The sequence below is a fragment of the Gorilla gorilla genome, chromosome X, assembly GCF_029281585.2.
Source record: "Gorilla gorilla gorilla isolate KB3781 chromosome X, NHGRI_mGorGor1-v2.1_pri, whole genome shotgun sequence".
Taxonomy (NCBI): Eukaryota; Metazoa; Chordata; class Mammalia; order Primates; family Hominidae; genus Gorilla; species Gorilla gorilla.
Genome location: NC_073247.2, coordinates 132,318,168 through 132,331,321, shown reverse-complemented (window position 1 = coordinate 132,331,321; position 13,154 = coordinate 132,318,168). Strand labels below are relative to the sequence as shown.

The window sequence follows — 13,154 nt, the reverse complement described above, 5'->3', positions numbered from 1 at the left end:
ATTATAGTCTCAAAATTAAGGAACCTAGATAAACAAAGTTAAAATATTTATGACATTTTGCTTGGGCATATATTCATATTTCCATTAATATATAATTGCTACATTATTAATAAGTGACATATTTATTATAATGAAACACCTCCACGAATTTAGTGAATTGTAATTCTTATCTCTTCCTCTGAAGTATTATACTTAGAAATACTGTATCTTCAGTTACTGATTTGTGTACGACGGGGAACCTGGCTGGATATCATTATTATTTGATATATGCCATATAACCTTCTGTTTGGGGAATATAAAATCCCTCAAATTGGAAATGTTCATGACTACCCATGGGATAAATCCAGCTGTTTTTGTTTGGGGTCCAGAGCATAAAAACAGAAAAGGAAAAATGCAGCTTCCCAACAGACCACTACCAAACCACCATAACAGACAGTCTGCTAGAAGAGAACTGATCAGGCCATTATGTCACTGGACAACAGGACAATCATCTGAGTTGGAATGCTGAATCACGGCAACTCCAAGACATCTGGGATTTTTTTTTACCCTCACATTGAATACAATCTATGGAATATTACTACATTTAGTTCATTTGTAATTTACAATTTTTGATGACTAAAATTGGAAAAGGATTAGTACATTCCTACTGGCTTTACATATTAGTATTGGGCTGTCACCATTACCCAGATTACTTAAAATGTAAATTTTCTTTACTCACTAGATTGGAAGCTCCTTAAGGGCAAGGGCTACTTCTGTATTATTCATCTTCATGCCACGTCACTTAGAACCTAGTAGATACTCAATAAATACCGCTGAACTGACCTTGTCTGAGTAAAAGTGAGTCCAATACACAAGTTACTAGATTGTAGGTTGGTTTGACACAAACTTAATTTTGAAACTAAAAATGAACTAAAGACACACTGCCTGAGAGAAGCAGGCTCTCTATCCCTGTATTCCTATTCTCACGAATATAGGTAAACTAAGTTTCCATTAAGCACAGTATCTAAAGATGCTGACACATCTGCTAGTTTAATCTCTTTGAATTGCCTTTCATGTATGACCTAATGTTTAGAAAATGACAAGGATCACACATGTAGAGTGACATCCCTGATTAACAGTGATGAGCAGAGGCCTCAGACCCAGGGGAAGCAGAGAACATACATATTTAGTCCATATCACCAAGGCAACACAGTGTACCTCAGCACAGTAGAAAAACAAGCACAGATGTTGATGTTGAATATTTAAAAAGTGTTCCTTACACCCACTGTAACAGTGGTTAGACACAAAGATGAATTATTTCAAAAACCAAGCTATTAAACGTTTTTACTTCTCTAATGTATGTATATGTGTGCTTTGTTTTTCATTGCTAATACTCCATAGGCAGTCTTGGTCAAAAAACATTCTCTTAGCAACAAAAATAAAGGTTCAAAGTTTGATTCTGACATAAATGACTTGTATATTCTTTTTAAGAACATAAGGAGCTACAGGCCTCAAATAGGGTGCCTCCTCCCCCAAATAGGGAGACATCTGAATTTGAAGCCAGTAAGTCAGCAAAAAATGAAACTATCTGTTGAAGAAACCTCCCTGGGAGATGACTTACAAACGAGTTCCTCATGAGACTATTTATACTTTCGTGGACCAGGAATAAATAATATGGTAAGCTGCAGAATAAAACTGTCATAACATAAGGAAAACTACATGGAACTTGAAAAGGATATAGGAAATAAAATATCAGGGCACCTCTATGGGCTAGGAAAGAGATGAGATTTTGGCAGAGATAAGCATTCTAATTAATGATGAAGCAGGAAAAATTCTCCAAGTCTTAACCTCAGCACAACTGAAATATTACCCCAATTTATCAATCTTCCTTTGCTCATACCTGTGTTTACCAAGTAACTTCCTGTTTCCTAATTGTTTACCATAGGCAGACCTATCACTATGAATTAATACATTTATATTCTAACTGGGGAATCTCCAAGTCTCACAAGTTTCATCAGTGGGAAATGGTTTCTCAAGCTGAGGGTCAGACCCTGGATCTATGTCCACCTATGTTACATCCTGGGAGACCCAGCTGGAACAGCCAGCCAAATGATCTCTCTCTTTTTGCTATCCACCCTCACCTTTCTCACCAACTTCTAACTGTAACACAGGTCACCACAATCTTGTATATGTCTGTATCCATCTGAAAAATAAAATCACATGTCATATATTGGTAAACAACCAAATGAAGATGGCTAAGACACTAGAATAACAGCAAGGTTATTAGGAAGAAAAATGGTCTTTATCAATAAATAAATCCACAACTGCTCTTTTAACTCCCCAAACAGATTACTGTTCTTACTAAAGCAGGTCCATGTCCCTCATATTCCACTTACAGAAGATATACATTATTTAAGGAGTCTAGTGGGGACCCAAATCCAGATGTTCTGGGCATCTGTTTGGTATGACTTTACTCAAAAGAAGGCACTAAAAAAACTGAACCTGAATCTGATCAATCTTATTTGTTTACAGGATATACAGGAGGCATAAAAACAAGTTAATGACTTCACAGTGATACAATCAACAAAATCCAGAATATGTGTGGAAACTTTAAAGACAAAACAACTAGATTTCTTAAATAATTTAAGGGGGAAAAGAAAAGCTAACTTATAAATTAAACAGACTTCAATAAATAACAACCAAATGCAATGTATGAACCTTGTGTGGTACCTATTTCAAGCAAACCAACAGTTAAAGAGAATTAACAGTCTAGACAGTTGATCATATTAAGAAACAGTTCAACTTTTTAGGTGTGATAATGGTATTGTGGGGTTTTTCTAATTTTTAAAGATACATACTGAAGTAGTTATGACGCCAGGCATGGTGACTCATGCCTATAATCCCAGCACTTTGGGAGGCTGATCACTTGAGGCCAGGAGTTCAAGACCAGCCTGGCCAACTATAAAATATATAAAAATTAGCTGGGCACGGTGGCTCATGCCTGTAATCCCAGCACTTTGGGAGGCAGAAGGGGACGGATCACTTGAGGCCAAGAGTTCAAGACCAGTCTGGCCAACATAGCGAAACTCCATCTCTACCAAAAATACAAAATTAGCCGGGCATGGTGGCACGTGCCTGTAATCCCAGCTACTCAGGAGGCTGAGGCACAAGAATCGCTTGAACCCGGGAGGTGGAGGTTACAGTGAGCCAAGATCGTACCACTGCACTCCAGCCTGGGCAACAGAGCAAGACCCTGTTTCAAAAAAAAAAAAAAAAAAGAATAAAGTAGTTATGGATGAAATGATAGGATGTCTGGGATTTGCTTCAAAATAATTGGGGGGTGGGGAGAAATAATTGAGGTATAGATGAAATAAGACTGACCATAAACTGAAACTGGGTGATGGATATGGAGAGGTCCATTATACTATTCTCCAGACTTCTGAATATGTTTAGAATTTTCCATTGAAGTTTTTTTTAAAAAAACAATCAACAAAACACACACACACACACACACACACACACACACACACACACACACGAGAATGAGCACTGCTGGGTCCCCTGGAGTAATAGAATAAAATTCCTAGTCTAGTTTCTAGCCCCATTTAACTAGACAGTTTCTCTAGAGGTCTACCATAAAATGGCAATCCATTGACCAAGTCCTGCTCTTCACTCTTATATCATTAGCCTAAGAAAGGACATTAGTTGTATGAGTTTGCTTACTTACCAGATACCTTTTAATGTCCAAGTTTGCTACCCAATTTTAACTTGAGTTTAAGAAAACTTAAAATAATTTCTGAAGCTAACAGAATTTTAGCATCTGGTGAATTTATTCAGCATAACCACAGGCATTATCTTCATGCTGTCACACACAGACACAAACACAGATACAGCACAATATCCATATTTAGCCCAAGTGCATTCCTTCTGAGGCTCATTTATATGTCTTCATATGCCACAGCCCATCATTTAAATAATGGATATTTTCAATGCCAATTCCTTTGTTGACTTTCTCACTGCAGAAGGAAAAAAAACACATAAACATACTTTTATGCATTTTTATAGTCTTACTCGTGATAAATATAATTCAAAGTATATTGTTATTTTTTAATTATTAAGCCACAAGTAAAGAACTTATTGACATCACAATTACATTGTTGTTTATATTAAACTACATTACTCTGTGGCAGCTCATATCTAAAAGTGATTTTAGTGATCTAACTAGTGGGTCTATAGAACCAGAGTAACAATGTCACAAGACTAGGGGAATATCAAAGTGCTACATTAACCCTGAAACAAAATTAATACCACTAATTTGGTCATCAAATGGGTTCTAAAATTTTTAAATATACTGCCTATGTTTTGATAATATATCTTTACTAGTTCTCTAAATATTCTACATTTCTTGTACTACCAGGTCAGAATATAAGATACTGTGTGGTGGTGAGATATATCACTGTTTTTAAAACTAGCAGTAATGACCAGGTGCAGTGGCTCACACCTGTAATCCCAACACTTTGGGAGGCTGAGGTGGGTGGATCACTTGAGGTCAGGAGTTCGAGATTGGCCTGGCCAACATGGTGAAACCCCATCTCTACTAAAAATACAAAAATTAGCTGGACATTATGGCGCACACCTGTAATCCCAACTACTTGGAAGGCTGAGGCACAAGAATCGCTTGAACCTGGGAGGCAGAGGTTGCAGTGAGGCAGGATCGTGCCACTGCACTCCAGCCTGGGCAACAGAGTGAGACTCCATCTCAAAAAAACTTAAAAAAATAAAAATAAATAAAATGAAGCTAGCAGTAAGATCTTCCCTCCTCCCCCAATTTAAATGATACTAAATAAGATTCCTAAAGTACCACGTACACACATATAAAACAGCTGTGTTGGCACATGGGTTCTTTTCAGTGCTTAAGAAAGACTACAATCCTGAAGACAAAATAGGTTTCATTGGCTTCCTAAGTGTTAGGAAATATCAGAAATAAAGCTTCTGTGCTTGGATATTTGTGTAATGTGGTATGCATGACAGCAAATTTCGCCTGTAATTCTGATGCTTCCTGGGTTGGTTACCCATATATCAAAAGTTAAGGGGGCCTAAAGTAAGACTTACATGTCTTCTGCAGACATCTTCATGACTCCAACACATAGAGCATGCTGTTTTCCTTCTGCCATGATAGCCTGAAAGAACACAGCTAAGAAAACTATTTATCAAAATGCCTTGGGGCCTCCCCATCAAGGGAAGGGTGTCAAATAATGATCATGTTACTAGTTAAGCCACTTGAAACCCCTCTTGTGTCTTCTCCTAGACCATTAACTCCTTGAGAGCAGAGACCTAGCAGAGTCTGTGGGTACACTGTAAATACTCAGTAAATGCTAAATGAATAAATCTAATAACCCCTTTTCTTTCAAGTCAAATGTTAATACTATAACCCCATGCTAACAAAACCAGAATAAGTCACACAAAAAAAGGAGTAAAATTTCTTGCACATAAATACTAAAAACTGTGAAATCAATAAATATTAATTGTTCTGATTAATTATTCTGATCACTGACTAGTGGGGATTTTTGTTTGTTCTTGAGACAGAGTCTCACTCTGTTGCCCAGGCTGGAGTGCAATGGCGCAGTCTTGGCTCACTGCAACCTCTGCCTCCCAGGTTCAAGCAATTCTCCTGCCTCAGCCTCCCGAGTAGCTGGTGCTACAGGCGCGTGCCACCACACCCAGCTAATTTTTGTATTTTTAGTAGAGACAGGATTTCACCATGTTGGCCAGGCTGGTCTGAACTCCTGACCTCATGATCCGCCTGCCTCAGCCTCCCAAAGTGGTGGCATTATAGGCGTGAGCCACCATAGCCGGCTGTTTGTTTTTTTGAGATGAAGTCTTGCTTTGTCACCTGGCTGGAGTGCAGTGGCATGATCTCAGCTCACTGCAACCTCCGCCTCCTGAGTTCAAGCAATTCTCCTGCCTCAACCTCCCTAGTAGATGGGATTACAGGCGCATGCCACCCCACCCGGCTAATTTTTGTATTTTTAGTATAGACAGGGTTTCGCCATGTTGGCCAGGCTTGTCTCGAACTCCTGACCTCAGGTGATCTGCCCGCCTCAGCCTCCTAAAGTGCTGGGATTACAGGCATGAGCCACCACACCCGGCCTGAATGGTGGTTTTATGTAAAGGCTGTTTTAAAATAATAGGTAAATTCCCAGTCTATCTTTAAGAGCCTGATATAACAGTTTCAACCTTTCTAGAAAAACCAGAGTGGTCTTGGTTAACATTTGAAGTTTCTGGAATGTTAAACACTGCAGTACATATTTTAAAAAGTCAAGATTCAGGGTACACAAGACCTCTCTGTACCATTTTTTTTTTTACAACTTTCTCTAAATCTGTAACTGTTTCAAAATAAAAATTATTTTTAAAAGTAAAGACTAGGTACTAAGGAAATTTTCCATTTAAGGTTAACTCCAGAACTATAAATTTACCAACACTTAATAAATATTAAAAACAAACAACAACAACAAAAAACCCGTCCTCACTTTTCTCCCTTGATTTTCAATTCACTCAGTGTTCCAAATATGTGAGCACCTATTAGGCAAAAAGCATGTCAACATAAGCTGTTCCTAGAATATAAACATACTACTTATACTACCCCTTCGCTATAACTGCCCCAACAGAGAATATCATTTTTTTTTCTTATTCTTCTTAAACACACCCCTGGCCAGGCGTGGTGGCTCACACCTGTAATCCCAGCACTTTGGGAGGCCAAAGCGGGTGGATCACCTGAGGTCAGGAGTTTGAGACCAGCCTGACCAACATGGTGAAACCCTGTCTCTACTAAAAATACAAAAATGAGCCAGGTGTGGTAGTGGGTGCCTGTAACCTCAGCTACTCGAGGGGCTGAGGCAGGAGAATTGCTTGAACCCAGGAGGCAGATGTTGCAGTGAGACAAGATCGTGCCACTGCACTCCAGCTTGGGCGACAGAGCGAGACTCCATCTCAAAAACTAAAATAAGATAAACACACTCTAAAAGTAATTTCCCTATTCCCACCAAGTACCATTCCTTTTCTATACCCGAGGCAAATGGCTACTTTAGCTATGATAAAGGAGAAGATGTTCTCCTGTCCAGAATAGTCACAAAAATCTATTTAATCTAGAAAATAGCTGAAACAGCATGGTAGAAATGGAAATAGTGCAGAATTATTCAGCTATGTCAGGAGTTGAATCGATCTTTAAGGACCATCTGGGACTCTGACATTTCTCTTTGAGAAAACGTGCTCTGAGGCCCCCAAACTCAACTTTTCAAATAATTAATTTTCAAAATAAAAGTTGGAGGTTGCCAATATTTCCCACTATTCACTCCTAACACAAAATTGTTGCTTGGTAAGAGATACCTATACCTGTTGCCTAAATTCTTTTCCCTTTTGAGAGCTTTCACTCCAACGTATGTCAGTAAGTCAAAATGAACATTACAGTGGCAAGTTGATATCCAAAAAGCTGATCCAATTATATCATCTATATCCTTTCCCCTAGTAATCAAGAATTCCCTATTGTGTCCTAAGTCTGATAACAGTAGGCCCTGACTGGGCTGAAATGCAGCTGAGACTCTTTTGTAACTTATTCTCATTTAACTTCTAAGAAATGACCTAAGATGAGATAATTTAGCAGCAACAAATAAAATTACTTTGTACAACTTCAAATGTAACCAGAAAGGCATGAGATAAGAGTAACAGTAACCTTCAAAAAAGTACATCTAATGTTCTCTTGGATGGTACACCTTTCGCAGTAATGATAAGAGCACAATGAATACATTTTTCAGCAGTTTTAGCCTGGGAAGGATACAACAATGGTATCTACTGCAGCAGGGTAAAGCTTAGCTCCAGGAGAAGTTAAGCCTGGACACATGATATTTGCTCCACTGAGTACAAATTTGATGGCTCCTTTATCAACCTGCTGGTGTGGCAGGATAAAAGGATCTATAAGAAAAGAAATACAATATATTAATAATAAGACTAATGACTCAACAGAAAAAGGCAAAGGATCTGAACAGTATTTCCCCAAATTAATCTGACAGATACAAAAGAAAACTCTGAAACACTATCATTTGTTTACCAAACTGGTAATCTTTTTTGTTTGTTTTTTTGAGACAGGGTCTTGCTCTGCCACCCAGGCTGGAGTGCAGTGGAGCAATCAATACCTCACAATAACCTTGAACTCTTGGACTCATGCAATCTTCCCGCCTCAGCCTCCCAAGTATTCTCCAAAAACCGTAATTTCAAAACTATGGTTTTTGGAGACTACTTAATATGCCCTGGGAAATTTTTGTGATATAATGTTAAGTGAAAAACGCAGAGTAAAAAAACGATTAAAAAGATCAGTGGTTACCTGGGGTTGGGGAAGTGCGGGGAGGAAGGATGAATAGGTGGAGCACAAAGGATGTTAGGGCAGTAAAACCATTCTGTATGATACTTTAACAGTAGATACTTGACATTATGTATTTGGGAAAAATCATAAAACTGTAGAATACAAAGAGTAAACCCTAATGTAAACTAAGGACTTGCGTTAATAATAATGTATCAATGCTGGTTCAATTGTTACAAATGTATCATTCCAAAACAAGATGTTATTCATAGGGGAATCTGAACTGGGGAGAGGGAACTCTGTTCTTTCTGCTTACTTTTTCTGGAAACCTAAAACTGCTCTAAAAAATAAAAGCCTGTTAATTAAAAAAAAAAAAACTACAAGGGGATGAGGAGAAGTTGGTTAAGGGGTATAAAAATACAGGTCGATAAGTTCTAGTATTCGAGAGTACAATAAGGAAATTATATTTAACAATGATTTACTGTATATTTCAAAATAGCTAGAAGAATTGTAATCTTCTCAACACAAAGATAAACGTTTGAGGTGACAGATACCCTAATTACCCTGATTTGATCATTACACGCTGTATAAAGGTATCAAATATCACATGTACCCCTAAAATATGTACAACTATTATAAATATATATAGGTGGTGGGGGATACAGGCACCACAACAGCAGACAATGTACAGCTATGACGTATCAATTTTTAAAAACTATGTAACAGAGAGCCCAATTTAAAAAAAAAATGCATTTACACACATCACAGGAAATACCTGGATGGAAGGACACTTAGTCAATGCTTTCCCATATATAGACTTTTCTCTATTAGGCAAATAGATACAAATATAAAAGATGAAAATGCTCACAATGCTTATCACAGTTTGTAAATACATATTTGTGTAATTATCTAATTGTTGTTTATTCTCCAAACTAGACTATTAGTTTCTTAAGGACAGAGACAATGTCTTTGCTTCCCATTGTATTCTCAGCACCTAGCCGAGTGCCTAGCACATAGTAAGTTCAATAAATATTTGTCTTTTTTTTTTTTTGAGACTAAGTCTCGCTCTTGTTCCCCAGGCTAGAGTGCAATGGCGTGATCTCTGCTCACTGCAACCTCCGCCTCGCGGGTTGAAGTGATTCTCCTGCCTCAGCCTCCCGAGTAGCTGGGATTACAGGCACCTGTGACCACGCCCGGCTAACTTTTGTATGTTTAGTAGAGACGGGGTTTCACCATGTTGACCAGGCTGGTCTCGAACTCCTGACCTCAGGTGATCCACCCGCCTTGGCCTCCCCAAGTGCTGGGATTACAGGCGTGAGCCTCCGTGCCCGGCAATAAATATTTGTTGAATGAATGAATAAATGATCTTTCTTGGGCTTTCTGGAATGCATGAGAGAATCTGCATTTTTCAGATTTACCACAAGATGGGCATTCATTTTAGTTTTACATCCACTATTACCTAGTACTAATAAATAATGAGTCAATTATCAGAAGTCACTCTAAACTCTTTTTGTGTCTTTCAATATTCCCAAATGCATATTTCTGTTTTTCTCCCCCACCAGTGTCTTATCTGATTAAATGCATATTTCTTACAAGACTTTACATTTGAATATTGCAATAGGAGTAAAATTTCAAAAAATAAAAATTAAAAAACCTTACATTTGTGAAGTAATCTTAGGGTTGGATAAAAAGGCCCTTCTCTTTGTCTAAAAAAGAGTAATTCTCCATTTACTGTAAGGATTTCTATATGTTCATGGCTGTAAGACAAATGTCACAAAGTACCAAGTTAGATATTTTCTTTCAAAAATTCACAATATAAAACACGCATATACAGTGATAAACTTTCTTAAAAAGTCAGTAAAAATCCTGGCCAAAAAATATTGTTTACATTGTTTTTCCTATCATGCAAGTCCAGTAGAGAAAAAAAGAAAAATATTACCTGCTACAACCAATTTTATTTCACATTTTATTAATTCCATTGTTAGGTAATTCAATAAAACAATTCTCTAAACAACAAACTGAAATAAATTAAATCCAACTCTGAACTAAAACATTTAACTCTTTACTAGAACAATCAATACACAAAGCCACATTTTTTCAGGGACATAGAAAATCTTTGAAAATACAAATATTGGAGTTTTAGAGTTATTCTGTGTCTACCCCATTATTAATCTATCAATAGTTAATCTGAAAATAATTCCATTTAGTATGAGTGCAATCTAATCATTAAATATTCAGCTACACCGAGCTTTACACAGACAAAAACAAAGACTTACCATCGGACTATTTTGACAGGATCTTTCTTAGGCATGATTTGATTAAGCCATGGTTCAATACCTGGAAATTGCTCTATCAATTGATTCTTAATACCCTTAATAACTGAAGTTTTCAACTGGATGCAGTTGGACACATTTTCTTTTTCATCAAATCTGCCAAGTAATTTTTGCAAGAAAAGAAAAGGCATTTCTAAGTAGAGGTATCAGAATACCTAAAGGTACTGTTCTAATTAGTCATTTATTCCCAACCAAGTATTTAGATACTTAATTATGAAATAAATTGTTCTTTTAAAAAAAAATACCATCTCCCTTTTACTCTGTCCAGCACAAAACCAATGTCTTAATACAATATTGAAATAAACTGTCAAGTATACAGCAATTAGCTGGGGTTAGGGGGAGGAATATGAGACATACTTTGCACCATAATCTGTAATTAGCTACACAAATGCCTTTCCTGGAAAATCTTATTCAGTTCTACCCAGGAAGAAACACAGGCTCCCACCAATAATAAAACCTGAGATCAAAAAACAAAACCCTCAATTCTTGAGATACAAAAGACCAACCCAAGCATAACATAGAAAATCGGCCCCTGCTAGGCTATGTAATCTGCTGAGATTTTTTTTAAGTGATGATAATAATGATTTCTAAGATCCCTATTCGTTTTTGCTCAAAATTTCACGCACAAAACCCACCTTCCTTTGCCCATGTTCCCCCTTTGCTTTTTGCGTCTACCAAATCTGGAAGGCAAACCCACTAGTAGGTTCCCAAGGAATTTTTGTCTTCCTTACACTGAATAGCCTATGGGGCAATCGTTATTTTCAAGGCAAGGTTAATCTGGCAGCTAGGCAATAGGCATGACAGGCCGCTTGCTTCCTGTCACCCAGACTCCTTCACTCCCATGACCCAGGAAGTCAAGCCTTCCTTTATTCAGTTCATAACTAATAAACATATGGCAGTGAGCGCAGGGCTCCCCTCTCAGCTACAGAGAATATGCCTCTAAATCACAGTGCACGGATGTGATTGGTAGAACCCTAGGAATGGAGACAGAATTGGGGGAGGGGGCAAAAGAGAAAGAGGGGTAAGGAGAAAAAACAATGGGAGTGGAGGGACTGAAACCCAATTAAGGACTACGGATGGAAAGCTTAAAGAAGTGTTCAAGTCGGGAGTGAGAGCATAGTACTATAGAAAACCTTAGGGAGTCAGGATGGCAGGGGCGGGGGAGAGAGAAAGAGGATCTTAGCTCTCGCCCTCTTCCCCACCCCCACCCCACCGCCTTTGTGAGCAGCCGATGGAGGCCACAGCATGTCCTTACTTCTTGAACATGATCCAAGGTGAAGGGGGCGACGATAGGGAAGGGCCCGGAATGGGAAAGAAATTGAATTTGCAGGGGTCCGGCAGATCCCCTCACACGAGGAAGGCCGGCACTGACAGTCGGAGCTGTAGTCGTTATCCGGAAAACGAGAGCCAGCCGCGCTTTACGGCTCTCAGTCAAATCTGACTACTTCCGCTCCTCTGGACTCCACGTAGGCGCTTTTGCCGGCTCCTTTTAGGCAACCGGTTCCTCTGCAGTTGGAGGTAGCTGAAAGGGCGGGACTTGAGAGGAAAGAAGTGATAGAGCAATTGCAGGAAGAGAAGAATGGAGGGGGCGGGGAATCAATCAAAGTAGCATTTATGGCACTTGCGTCAGTTACGGGTTCCTCAAAGGGTCAAGATTCTTCCGTGCTTCGTTGCTACCTATCGTCAAAGTAAACGATTTTTTTAGAGGGAATGGTTTCTGTCCTGTCTGAGGCAACCGAATGGATTGGTGCTTACCTACCAGCATGAATCCAGGCAACCCTCATGGCTTCATGTTAAAGTGCTGGTAGGATTGCCAGGTTTAGCAAATGAAAATACAGGATGCCTATTTAAATTTGCGTTTCAGGTAAACAACGAATATTTATTTTAGTGTAAGTATACCTCATTAATATTTTGGATATACTTACACTAAAAATATACAGCGCTTGTTTAGCTGAATTTAATTGAGCATCCTGTTTTTTATCTTATAACCTTATTCACTGGCAACCGTACGATGCTCCCAAAGTTTTTTGCGGGTTTTTATTGAGACAGGGCCTCACTCTTGCCCAGGCTTGAATGCGGTGGTGCTATCATGGCTCACTGCAGCCTCTACCTTCTTGGCTCAAGGAATCTTCCCACTTCAGCCTCCCAAGTAGCATGGACTACAGGCACACACCATCATACCCGGTTAATTTTTTAATTTTTATTATTATTATTATTTTTGTAGAGACGGGGTCTATGTTGCCCAGGCTGGTTGCAAAGTCCTGGGCTCAAGCAGTCCTCCCACCTTGGCATTCCAAAGTGCTGGGGTTACAGGCGTGAATGACTGTGCTCCCGTAGAATAATTCCCATAGAATTATTACAGAAGGTAATCTGATTTAAGAGATAATAGCTAAAGAGACATGTTTTACTTATGTAATTTTTTTAAAAAGAAAGCTGATAGAGAAACAAAATTATGCCAATCAAGAGTTTCACTTTGTTTTTTGTTTTAG

At 38.5% G+C, this 13,154-nt stretch overlaps 1 protein-coding gene across 2 annotated transcripts; it reads right to left on the bottom strand.

The window, feature by feature from the left end:
• Positions 1–3,787: 3,787 nt before the first annotated feature.
• Positions 3,788–12,294, bottom strand: MCTS1 (MCTS1 re-initiation and release factor). Of its 2 annotated transcripts, none has more exons than XM_004064811.5 (6): positions 11,921–12,294; positions 10,609–10,761; positions 9,992–10,089; positions 7,814–7,947; positions 5,092–5,159; positions 3,788–3,995 (listed from the first exon to the last, which is right to left on the bottom strand). In XM_004064811.5, exons 1-6 carry the CDS (start codon positions 11,929–11,931, stop codon positions 3,914–3,916), a joined length of 546 nt encoding a protein of 181 aa, XP_004064859.1. In that variant the 5' UTR covers positions 11,932–12,294; the 3' UTR covers positions 3,788–3,913. The 2 variants fall into 2 exon arrangements, with proteins under 2 accessions (XP_004064859.1, XP_004064860.1); XM_004064812.5 differs by lacking the exon at positions 11,921–12,294 and adding an exon at positions 11,301–11,853.
• Positions 12,295–13,154: the final 860 nt, after the last annotated feature.